We start from the raw sequence: 12,608 nt of genomic DNA, 5'->3' as shown, positions 1-12,608 counted from the left end.
ATTTATATTGTCTGACAAAAAATTCCACCTTTGCTTTTGAGCAAATGAACTCTTAACTACATGACAAAGTCTCATGTCCTCTGTAGTGCTAACAACCTTACAATGGGAAATGCATTTACAGTAAAAAATTCATAATCAAGCAACAAACATCACAATAATTCAATATCTTACAATTTATGTCTCACTTAATGATGACAACGACAATAAAATTGGAGGAATTACACCTTATACAGAGGGGTAACAGTAATCCTACTCCCTACATACCACTCAAGAATGGAAAGGCAAAGAGGAAACATTATTCTGGTACACTATCCTCCACGACACACTGTAAGCTGGTTTGTGAAGTACATAAGTATGTAGGTTTCTAACTACTTTTATTTTACCTCTGTTTCCCTAGTTATATGGGCTTCAGACAGACACTAAGCATCCATGTTCTCACACATCTGCAGCTCCTCGCACATAATCTTTGCCACTCTCCTGAAGTTTTACTTTCAATAGGAGTGTTCTGTTATAATTTCTTTCAAAGCAGCTCAATTATGAACACAAAACACACCTCCATCAAAAACATGGTACTTGGGTGTTACTAGCTATTTGACAACAGTATTTACTTATCAATTTCACATCAACATAAACTCCTTAAAAAAAAAAAGGAAGGGGAGGGGACAGGAATAATTATGCTTCAAAATTAATTTCTTTAAAATATAATACTTTATATCAATATAAAAATTTAGGTATTATGTCACCTGAAGCCGTATCTTCTGCACCTGGGATAGATTTCCTGAAGCACGGTATAAACCTACAGTTTTCATGTTCTCATCCTTGCTTTCTATGACTTCCACACATTTTCGAACAAACAAAGGAATGAATGGTTCTTCATTACAAACATCTGGTAGGTGACAGCCAAATACTGCTTCATCTGCAAAGACATTAATTTCAAAAGTTACAACATTTTTTTATCTTTATTTCATTTCATGTTCAAATCTACATCAACAACTATATACATACTCCACATGCAAACCTTTCTCTTTAGTCTACTTTTCACAGTCTAAATACAGAGCTGAACACCGTCATGCACTACTATGCCACAATAAATATTTCCTGAGTAAGTAGTACAAGTTTATATGCCAACTAGCTCTGCAGATGATGAAGAAATTGATGAAATGTATGATGAGATAAAAGAAATTATTCAGGTAGTGAAGGGAGACGAAAATTTAATAGTCATGGGTGACTGGAATTCGTCAGTAGGAAAAGGGAGAGAAGGAAACATAGTGGGTGAATATGGATTGGGACTAAGAAATGAAAGAGAAAGCCGTCTGGTAGAATTTTGCACAGAGCATAACTTAATCATAGCTAACACTTGGTTCAAGAATCATAAAAGAAGGTTGTATACATGGAGGAATCCTGGAGGTACTAAAAGGTATCAGATAGATTATATAATGGTAAGACAGAGATTTAGGAATTAGGTTTTAAATTGTAGGACATTTCCAGGGGCAGATGTGGACTCTGACCACAATATAACCTGTAGATTAATATGACCTGTAGATTAAAACTGAAGAAACTGCAAAAAGTTGGGAATTTAAGGAGATGGGATCTGGATAAGCTGAAAGAATCAGAGGTTGTACAGAGTTTCAAGGAGAGCATAAGGGAACAATTGACAGGAATGGGGGAAAGAAACACAGTAGAAGAAGAATGGGTAGCTTTGAGAGATGAAGTAGTGAAGGCAGCAGAGGATCAAGTAGGTAAAAAGACAAGGGCTAGTAGAAATCCTTGGGTTACAGAAGAAATACTGAATTTAATTGAGGAAAGAAGGAAATATAAAAATGCAGTAAATGAAGCAGGCAAAAAGGAATACATACGTCTCAAAAATGAGACCGACAGGAAGTGCAAAATGGCTAAGCAGGGATGGCTAGAGGACATATGTAAGGATGTAGAAGTTTATCTCACTAGGGGTAAGATAGATACTGCCTACAGGAAAATTAAAGAGACCTTTGGAGAGAAGAGAACCACTTGTATGAATATCAAGAGCTCAGATGGCAACCCAGTTCTAAGCAAAGAAGGGAAGGCAGAAAGGTGGAAGGAGTATATAGAGGGTTTATACAAGGGCGATGTACTTGAGGACAATATTATGGAAATGGAAGAGGATGTAGATGAAGACGAAATGAGAGATATGATACTGCGTGAAAAGTTTGACAGAACACTGAAAGACCCGAGTCGAAACAACGCCCCGGGAGTAGACAACATTCCATTAGAACTACTGATGGCCTTGGGTGAGCCAGTCATGACAAAACTCTACCAGCTGGTGAGCAAGATGTATGAGACAGGCGAAATACCCTCAGACTTCAAGAAGAATATAATAATTCCAATCCCAAAGAAAGCAGGTGCTGACAGGTGTGAAAATTACCGAACTATCAGTTTAATAAGTCACAGCTGCAAAATATTAACGCGAATTCTTTACAGACGAATGGAAAAACTAGTAGAAGCCGGCCTCAGGGAAGATCAGTTTGGATTCCGTAGAAATATAAATATTGAAACACGTGAGGTAATACTGACCCTACGACTTATCTTAGAAGCTAGACTAAGGAAAGGCAAACCTACTTTTCTAGCATTTGTAGACTTAGAGAAAGCTTTAAACAATGTTGATTGGAATACTCTCTTTCAAATTCTGAAGGTGGCAGGGGTAAAATACAGGGAGTGAAAGGCTATTTACAATTTGTACAGAAACCAGATGGCAGTCATAAGAGTCGAGGGCATGAAAGGGAAGCAGTGGTTGGGAAAGGAGTGAGACAGGGTTGTAGCCTCTCCCCGATGTTATTCAATCTGTATATTGAGCAAGCAGTAAAGGAAACAAAAGAAAAATTTGGAGTAGGTATTAAAATTCATGGAGACGAAGTAAAAACTTTGAGGTTCGCCGATGACATTGTAATTCTGGCAGAGACGGCAAAGGACTTGGAAGAGCAGTTGAACGGAATGGACAGTGTTTTGAAAGGAGGATATAAGATGAACATCAACAAAAGCAAAACGAGGATAATGGAATGTAGTCCAATTAAATCGGGTGATGCTGAGGGAATTAGATTAGGAAATGAGACACTTCAAGTAGTAAAGGAGTTTTGCTATTTAGGAAGTAAAATAACTGATGATGGTCGAAGTAGAGAGGATATAAAATGTAGACTGGCAATGGCAAGGAAAGCGTTTCTGAAGAAGAGAAATTTGTTAACATCGAATATAGATTTAAGTGTCAGGAAGTCATTTCTGAAAGTATTTGTATGGAGTGTAGCCATGTATGGAAGTGAAACATGGACAAGAAGAGAATAGAAGCTTTCGAAATGTGGTGCTACAGAAGACTGCTGAAGATAAGGTGGGTACATCACATAACTAATGAGGAGGTATTGAATAGGATTGAGGAAAAGAGAAGTTTGTGGTACAACTTGACTAGAAGAAGGGATCGGTTGGTAGGACATGTCCTGAGGCACCAAGGTATCACAAATTACCATTGGAGGGCAGTGTGGAGGGTAAAAATCGTAGAGGGAGACCAAGAGATGAATACACTAAGCAGATTTAGAAGGATGTAGGTTTCAGTAGGTACTGGGAGATGAAGAAGCTTGCACAGGACAAAGTAGCATGGAGAGCTGCATCAAACCAGTCTCAGGAGTGAAGACCACAACAACAACAACAACAACAACAACAACAACAACAACGAGTAATTTCAGCAGACATTTCTTTTGTGGAGAAGCAGTACTGGTAAAGGTCAAAAAACTGTTTTGCAGTAACAGCCATATTAAATAGTTCCCTAGTAATATGAACAGTCTTCTTTCTTTTGTGGAAAAAGTAGTACTATTGATATCGATTTCAGCATAAACTTATTTATTTAGGGACCTAGGACAAGCAGCAGTGCAGATAATGAAACAAAGGTTAACATATTTTATTACCTTTATTACCAAGTCTTTTTTTTTATCAAAAATCCTGACAATTTCCTATGCTAAAATGTTAAGCTTATAGGGTTTGAGTTCTTTGTTTTACACACAATGGTACTAGGAGACCCAAACAAAGTTCTATGGAAGCGAGTGCAACATATATTAAAACTGAAAATGAGATTTGTACAAAGTAGCAAAGATTATTCTGATTACTTTACTGAATGCTGATCTGAAATTCTCGGACGCCATTTCGAAACAGTTGAATGTTACCTATGGCTACATCTAATTACTTGACTAAAATACAAGTAATATTTGAGCATATCACATAGTTAAGTATTGGTTTGTTTCTGGGTTATCTAATTCAGTTTTGACTTAATTTGCTGAGAAATATTGTGTTGCACCTTGGTAAAATCAGATAAACATGGAGATACTAAATGAAGAAGATGCGATCATACTGCTTTGCCAATCATAAAGAGGACAAATAAGGTGGTTATAACAATCTTTATTTGAGAGGAGGAGAGATTACCCAAGTGAATGTTGTGATACTGAATATCTTCCTCTGGATCTGATATTACAGGATCGAACAGAGCATACAAAAAGTAAGTTACTTTACCTGTAAACTTATTACAGGAGAATATTTTTAACACACTAATATGAAATTCAAGGATCTGCGAAAAAGATACATGAATGAAATATGAAATGTGTGCACTGACGGTTCAAAGTATCATTATGGAAGCAGATAAACAAAACTTGCACATGGAACATAACAGTAAAGCTGACACCTCACAAAAAGCCCAAGACTTGTGAAAGGCAATAATAAAGAAAACTGAAGAAGATTCCTGCCTAACATTTGACTTGGACAGAATCTTAAAGATTGTTTAATAAACAATGATTTTGATTGGGTAACTGTGGCATCCATGCAGGTATATATATATATCTGCTTGTGTCTGTGTATGTGCTGATGTGTGTGTGTGTGTGTGTGTGTGTGTGTGTGTGTGTGTGTGTGTGTGTGTGTGTGGGCGCGCGCGCGCGAGTGTACACCTGTCCTTTTTTTCCCCTAAGGGAAGTCTTTCCGCTCCCGGGATTGGAATGACTCCTTACCCCCTCCCTTAAAACCCACACCCTTTCGTCTTTCCCTCTCATTCCTGAAGAAGCAACCATCTGTTGCGAAAGCTAGTAATTCTGTGTGTGTGTTTGTGTGTTTTGTTCATTGTGCCTGTCTGCCGGCACTTTCCCGCTTGGTAAGTCTTGGAATCTTTGTTTTTAATATATTTTTCCCATGTGGAAGTTTCTTTCTATTTTATACATATAAAAGGATACTATTAAGTCTGACCAGAAGGCAAATCTGGTGGAAGAGCTCAAGAAATTGGTTTATGTCTTTTCTATAACATAGACCATCATGTTACAACTTATATCAATGAACTAGGGTAGGGTAGAATCAAGTATTTACAAGTTTGTACCTTAATCATCCTCTACAGAAAGTCACAGCCCTGAGTGCCACAACAAATATTTTGAGCTTTTAAACTGCAAAATCACTTTGGTACCATTCACTGAATTATAGAATATCCCCCTCAAACAGTGCATATCTGTTTTCAGTTGAACGTCTAACAAATAAAGTCAAATGAATAATACTTAATAACAAGTTTTTTATCATGCCATACCACTTGAAGCATTTAAAGGGATCCATGTGAATAACATCCTGAAATTTTTAAACCACTTAGTAGGCAATAAATGTTGACTTCTTAATAGAAAGCTTCAACAGCATTACACCATCCAAGGATTACTGAACTGGTTATGAAATTGATGCCAGGTCACAATCTTCAGTGAGGCGCCTAACATCATCAAGTGTAAATGTGGTGAAAACCATCCCATGACATATTTATGGAAATGTTCAGCATGATCCTCTTCCTCTATAAAACTGTTTCTGGCAATGCAGAACACTCTGTTCAAGAATGGTTCAAATGGCTCTGAGCACTATGCGACTTCTGATGTCATCAGTCACCTTGAACTTAGAACTAATTAAACCTAACTAACCTAAGGACATCACACACATCCATGTCCGAGGCAGGATTTGAACCTGTGACCTTAGCAGTCGCTCGGCTCCAGACTGTAGCGCCTAGAACCGCACGACCACTCCGGCTGGCAGAATACACTGTTGCCAATTACGAGTCAAAAGTAGTATAATATAGTTTTGTGTTTTATTGTAATATTTAAATGTGTAAATGGGTTATTTTTGTATGGGCATACTTTAGGTACTGGTATACCATGAGAGCTCCCTGTTCTCTATACATCTGCATTCCATATACATGTACACATGTAAAAAACCAAAGAGGAAAAACGGGTTAACACTGCACTTGGAACACATAATGGCTCCCCTTTTTCCTTTTTAAAAAAGATTCCTGTAGAACTTAACATTCTAATACAGCAGACAAATGATCATAAAGAGCTGCACTTGGTATCCTCAATCCCCCTATTACAGTAAAATAAGCCTATGATTTAATGCAAGTTATTAGATTGTGAAACAATTCCCTTTTGTGATCAGTCTTCCACCAGTCATGTATAGAAACATTCATCAGGTGAAAGTTTAGATACTCTTTAATTTCTCTTTTATAAACACCATAAGTATTGGTTCTGCCTATCACATGGATCTTGACTTCTTTTTACACAAGTGTGCCATACTGAATTATCATTATCATATAATGTTTTGAAATTTTACTTCACTGGTGAGATTGAAGAAGTTTCCGTAACTCTTACTTTTTAAAATTCCTCTCTGTTCTAAGGCTTCTTTCAGTGGCCTTCGCAGAAAAAAGTTCTTCAGGCGAGTATGTATGCCAATTTGTTGGTCCTCTGGACTCGACGCTAAATCCTCCAAGCTGCCCTCTTTATTTTTATCTGAAGAAATAAAGAATAATTTATTTTCATAAATAATGAGAAACACATAGATAATAATCATTCACCATGCAATGAAAGATAATTGCAAATTTTATTGTATTTTGCATCAGGAGAGTGTGATACAATAACTAATAGTAATCAAAAGGGTATACTGAAAAGTAATGCCACCAAATTTTTTATTCTGTTCTCAATATTGGTTGAGGTATTGTATGTCATGCACTCGGTTAACTTTCCCACTTCTCTGACACAAGTTGCAACCCTCTGCCATTAGAGGGCTTTGAACTGTAGCATGTTATATGGTGGTGTGTAATGTATCTATATTGGTGTATGTGAAACAGCACGCTATAACTGAATTTCACAAATTCAAATAGTTCAGCCACACATGGAGCAGCCTCTCCTTCAGCATGACAATGCCAGACCACACACGAGTGCTGCGACATCTGCAACAATCCAAAGCCTTGGGTCCAAAGTCACTGAGCATCCTCTATACAATCGATTTTCACCTGATTCCAAAACTTAGGGAACCCCTTTGGGGACTTCGATTTGTTTGCGATGAAGTGTTACAAACAGATGTGAGGTTGTGACTCCCTCAACAAAGTGAAACATTCTTCCATGACAGTACCATCAAACTTGTCTCTTGTTGGGTAAAGTGTTTTTCTCACCAGGGTGGCTATGTTGAAAAATAAATATGTAGATACGAACAATAAAGATAAAGAGTGTTAATAAAGTTGGTTTTATTTAAAAACCTATAAAAGTTTCCACACAAAAAAATCTGGAGGCATTACTTCACAGTACATCCTTTTAAACAGTAAAAGAAGATTTTAGACAAGTTAAGTGTACTCAAAAGGTGAAAAATTATTGTTCACAGAGCAGAGGACGCTGTAAGAAATGAATGAGTGGTACTGAATTAAAGAGATAACCATCTAAGTTTCTGATTACTGTTGTACTAATAAACTGAAGCAAATGTTCACTCCAGTCACTAAGTTCTATTCAGCAATCATGACTGTCTTTGGCAAGTGGTGTACAATCTTCTCACGAGCTGCTCACTGAATTTTGAGAAAATATTTTCATTTTTGAAAGACAGGGCAACAAATTTCACTCAAGGCATGCCCAATATATTCAATATGTCATTTTCAATAAATATGTGTACATTCCAAGGAAAACATTACAGAAGCTTCACAGTTAAAAACTGTTATTTGTGATGATTAAAAACGGATCTTTTAGAAACATCTAGATTGTAAAAAAAACTATCTTCAACTTAGCTCACGCGGCTAACCACATGGTCTAATGCACTGCTTCCCAAGCGGGAAAGCATGCCGGTGCCTGGCAAATCTGCCTGGCAGATTAGTGTCGAGGTCTGGTGTGCCAGCCAGCCTGGGGATGGCTCTTAAGGCGGTTTTCCATCTACCTCGGTGAATGTGGGATGGCTCTCCTTATTCTGCCTTAGTTACACAATGTCGGCGATTCCTTCACAAACACTGTCTCCACATACGCGTACACCATAATTACTCTTCCATGCAAACATTTGGCATTACACTTGTCTGGTATGAGAGACATTCCTGAGGGATGTGGGGGGGAGGGGGCTCCACTGGGGGCCAAACTGCACAATAATGCTGGGTTCGATGTGGGGCAGCTGTGGGGTGGGTCGACTGCTGTGGCCTGTTGTGGGGTTGTGTACCACTGAGTGCTACGGCGACATGAAGCCTGTCCATCATTTCTAGGTCCCCGGTTTAATACACAACACATACAATTCTCAACTTATGAGAAACACAATCACTGGAACTTTTTAAGAGAAGCTGTTTCATCAAATTTTCTTTTGATTTAAATGACGATGTTTCAAAAACACAGAAAAAATTACTGCACTATGATTATTCTACTGACTGGAATGTAGTTTTACTATCACCTACGTATGAAATATTTGGAAAATTACTGTGAGGTCACAAAACATATCCTCACTGTACAATAAAACTGTTGTGCAGTAACTGTGGACCAAAAGACTGTAATCCACTGCTGCCTCCAACAGCCCTATTGTTCTCCACATTCACCACTTAGAGTAAATAAAATGTGTGTAAACAGTGTATGCATGTACACAACTTTTAAGTTGGAATACAAAAAGTAGGCCTACTCTATGAAGTGACATATACAACCTTATTGTCAAAAAAACACTCATCATACCACAGAAATAAATGTTGGCAAAATATGAGAAAAGAAATAGAAAATGTTTTCATCAAATGTGGCAAAATAGGGCATGTGTTCAAAATTACAAGAAAATTACTGCATTTTGAAGTTTTGGAACAAAAAGAGAACTAATTTGGCAATGCCCAGATCATTGTTGGCTGCAACAGTTAAGAATTGGAGCTGGAGGGTGGGGGTAAGGGATTGACAGATTATCTTCAAATTAAAAGCAAAGCCTGTATCAACACCTCTAAGCTGTTACTTAAATCCATTTTCAGGTTCCCCTATAATCTAAGGCAATAGAGCCATTATATCTCTTACTTCATTTTACCATTGGTAAATGCTCAACATTCTGAGTTTAGTTTTCACATTATAATTTTAAATAATACAGCATATCACACATTCTTTTTCCAGTAAAAGCAACCAACTTCTTTCGATTAATATCCTACAGACTTGTGTATATGATGCTTGTACTAAAATATCAGTCTACTGGCATCAGTAATAAGTAGGAAATACCATTAAAAACAAGAAATTGCAGACTTTATGTGGTAATATTTTTATGATACTCAAAAGTGTTCCATGAAACTAAACAAATAGTATATTCCATTAAGAACTGAATTAAATCTAGTTTTTTGAAGAAAGTATTTGTTCCATTTAAGATCGAACAACAACAAATGAAAATGCCATATGTTTCATTGCTGTGGCCGATTCAGATTTGATTTCAATCTCATCTATCCACATCTTGGCACAGTCATATAGAGGTTCATCGCAAACAGTGAAATGAGCATGTGTTAGTATATTTTGCAAGTGTTTCCCTTTTTGACCACCCACATACAGAACCTTGGGTATTTCTGTAATTTTTCCCCTCACTGAGAAAGGGACTCCAACAGATTTCCACGTTTGAAAATTTCTCATTAAATGTATATATATTAAGAACATTATAGAACAGTTATTGATGATTCTTACCACCACAAACTGCTAAACATTACTGAAATTTTGAGTGATTACTGGAATGTTATTATTTGATGCATTGTCATATGTTAAACTACAGTATGTGCAATTTACAAAGTCTAACATTTTGTCGGTGTCTTCAAATTCTATTTCAGGCATATGTACCCTTATGGCACCATTTAACCTACTAGTAACATTTTTGTGAGAGATCAAACTCCTCTTAAATGAGACTGTATTTGGTGTATTGAGTTTACATGAAAGAGAGATGGGAATAGGGATGTGAAAATTACAAGTAATGTCCATAATCTTTGAGCAAATAAGAATAAATGAAGCTTCAGAAAAATTATTATAGAAGGTGAAGTGAAATACTGTTAAAGACATTACAGTTCAAGTGAATTTGCATGCACACTGATGGAGAGGGACACACTTAAAAATCAGAGAAAATAGAAATGGAATACATCACAGGAGCCTGGAAGCCAAATACACAACTTCACTGGACTAAGATAATGATACAAATGAACAATTACTAAAAGATAATTCTCTTTTCTGTTGCTCTACTGGAGTCTTACTCCCCACAGAAATTTTAGAGCTCAGATAATTCTCCTTTTTCTTTCCACTTTTACTCTTTGCCTTCCCAATTAATCACTTTTTTTTACCTATTACAGCACTTGAAGCGAGATGAATTACTGAATTATAACAGACATACAGATTTCATTGAAACAAGCATCCCCCCACATACACACATGCACAAACACACACAGAGGAAAAGATAGAAAGAGAGAGAGAGAGAGAGAGAGGGGGGGGGGGGGGGGGACAGACATATAACAAAGAAAACTCATACCAATAAAAAGATGAAAGCCTTCCAAATGAACAAAGGACATGTTTGTGGGAAATGTAGTTTTCTCAGGTGCATGATCCAAAGTTTCAGTATTTCTATGTCACTGATTAGTTAAAACACCATTTAAATGCACTCATGGTTATAGATAGTGATCATGATTTCAAGTACATAGTGGAATCAGCATATACACACAGGACAATACAACATTAATAGAAACATACTTTTCACAGAGCGTGATCTGTCAATCCTTGGAACTTTTCTGTTTTGATTGGGAGAAACGGCTTGATTCAGAAAACTTCCCACATCTTTTGTAGAAGAGGAATTTCTGAGTCCTGACTCCTTTGTCTGAAAACAAAACATTATCAGTTTACACATGATGACAGTAACAAATTACAAATGACAAGGAGTCATCTCTGGTAAGGTCATCTTAAAACTTATTCATGACTGATAATGAATCTAAGATTTTCCACAGTAGGCAGAAATGTTCAAAAAAGGCTAATGAAATAGCAAAAACCTTGGTAAAAACACATCCCTTAATGAATTCAATTTCCAACTGCAGAATCAGTTGATTACCAATCATTTACAACTGAATGCTGCCATAACTGCAACTGATCAATTACAAACTGGTGTAAATGAACAAACTGGACAAAACTATCTCCTGAATAAGGCTATCCTCTCTCACAGATATTGTTTTTATCTCTCAACCACTCTTCTGCATTCTATTTGACAGTGAGCACTGTGCAAGGAAGAGGTCTAGATTCTCTCTACTTTGTCCAAAACATTCCTGATCCTTAACAGCGAGTTTGAATTTCCTCGTAACTGATACTGAATTTGGTTCAGTGCAACTTAATTCTCCTACTGAGAAACTTATTACAGCCTGAATAATAGGAAAACCAGTTACTTACAGAAGGAGCAGCAACAGATTAGGAGACTACAATATGTGCACAAAATATATGCCTCGATGAATTGTTTAACATGTGAAAGATCTCACCAGTGTCTGAGGGCACAAAATGCAACTAATTACAGATCATGATACACATTAGAACACAATGTTCACACTTGGTTAACCCTTTCATATTTGGTTCCTTCTGGTTAATCGGCAGCACTCTTCCTGGAACTGATCATGAGCACTTGTAACAAGCTGAATTATGCCCTTTCAGACTTGGATCACAATGTTAAGACTTGCACATATAGCTCAGGGGTACATTCCACATGAGGAATTTACAATTGTAGGTGACTGTGTTTGGAATGCACCAAAGGCTTTGTAAGATTTCCTCATAACTGATATTGAATTTGGTTCAGTGCAACTTAATTCTCTTACTTACAGATCAGAATTAATTTAACAGCAGAGGGTTTGATCCTGATGACAGCTGATGCAGCACTCTGTTGCCCACTGCTCCTTAATGTTTTGTATGAAATAGTAAAAATAGTTCCCCGTATTTGTGTCTTTGCTAATTCATAGTTTGGAGTGAGTGAGTCACTCAGCATTTATATGTTCTATCCTTTCCTTTTTCCAAATGCTACTTTTTTTTGATAAAAAATAATAGGAGCAAACCAAGATTCACCTTTAACATAAAGTGATTGGTTGCTGACAGGCATACAGAAAGTACCCAATTACTAATAACATAACAAATTTATGTAACCGTAGGCTTCCGTGGCCGTTGTCAATGTCAATAAAAATTTTCTGGGTTAGAGAACGCATTGTCATTTGTAAAATTCCAACGTTTTGGCGTCTGTTGCAATACGCCTTCCTCAGAGTGTGTTGCTAACTGCTGAATGCGCGCAAGTGTGGGTACATATATACTATGGAAGAGTGTTGTGACTGGATGTGAGGATGAGGA

General features: G+C 37.0%; 1 protein-coding gene across 2 annotated transcripts in view; it reads right to left on the bottom strand.

Annotated features, from left to right (window-relative positions):
• The window catches only part of LOC126299398 (rho GTPase-activating protein 15-like), a 237,644-nt gene that overhangs the window by 37,743 nt on the left and 187,293 nt on the right, over window positions 1-12,608 (bottom strand). For both annotated transcript variants that reach the window (XM_049991271.1, XM_049991272.1), the window contains 3 exons: window positions 10,989-11,112; window positions 6,666-6,803; window positions 744-916 (listed from right to left, as the gene is read on the bottom strand). In XM_049991271.1, coding sequence (XP_049847228.1) covers window positions 744-916; window positions 6,666-6,803; window positions 10,989-11,112 — 435 coding nt within the window. The remainder of the gene's footprint in view (window positions 1-743; window positions 917-6,665; window positions 6,804-10,988; window positions 11,113-12,608) is intronic.

This window comes from Schistocerca gregaria, chromosome X, assembly GCF_023897955.1.
Source record: "Schistocerca gregaria isolate iqSchGreg1 chromosome X, iqSchGreg1.2, whole genome shotgun sequence".
Taxonomy (NCBI): Eukaryota; Metazoa; Arthropoda; class Insecta; order Orthoptera; family Acrididae; genus Schistocerca; species Schistocerca gregaria.
The sequence above is the reverse complement of the archived record's forward strand: the minus strand, read 5'-3'. Positions and strand labels throughout refer to the sequence as shown.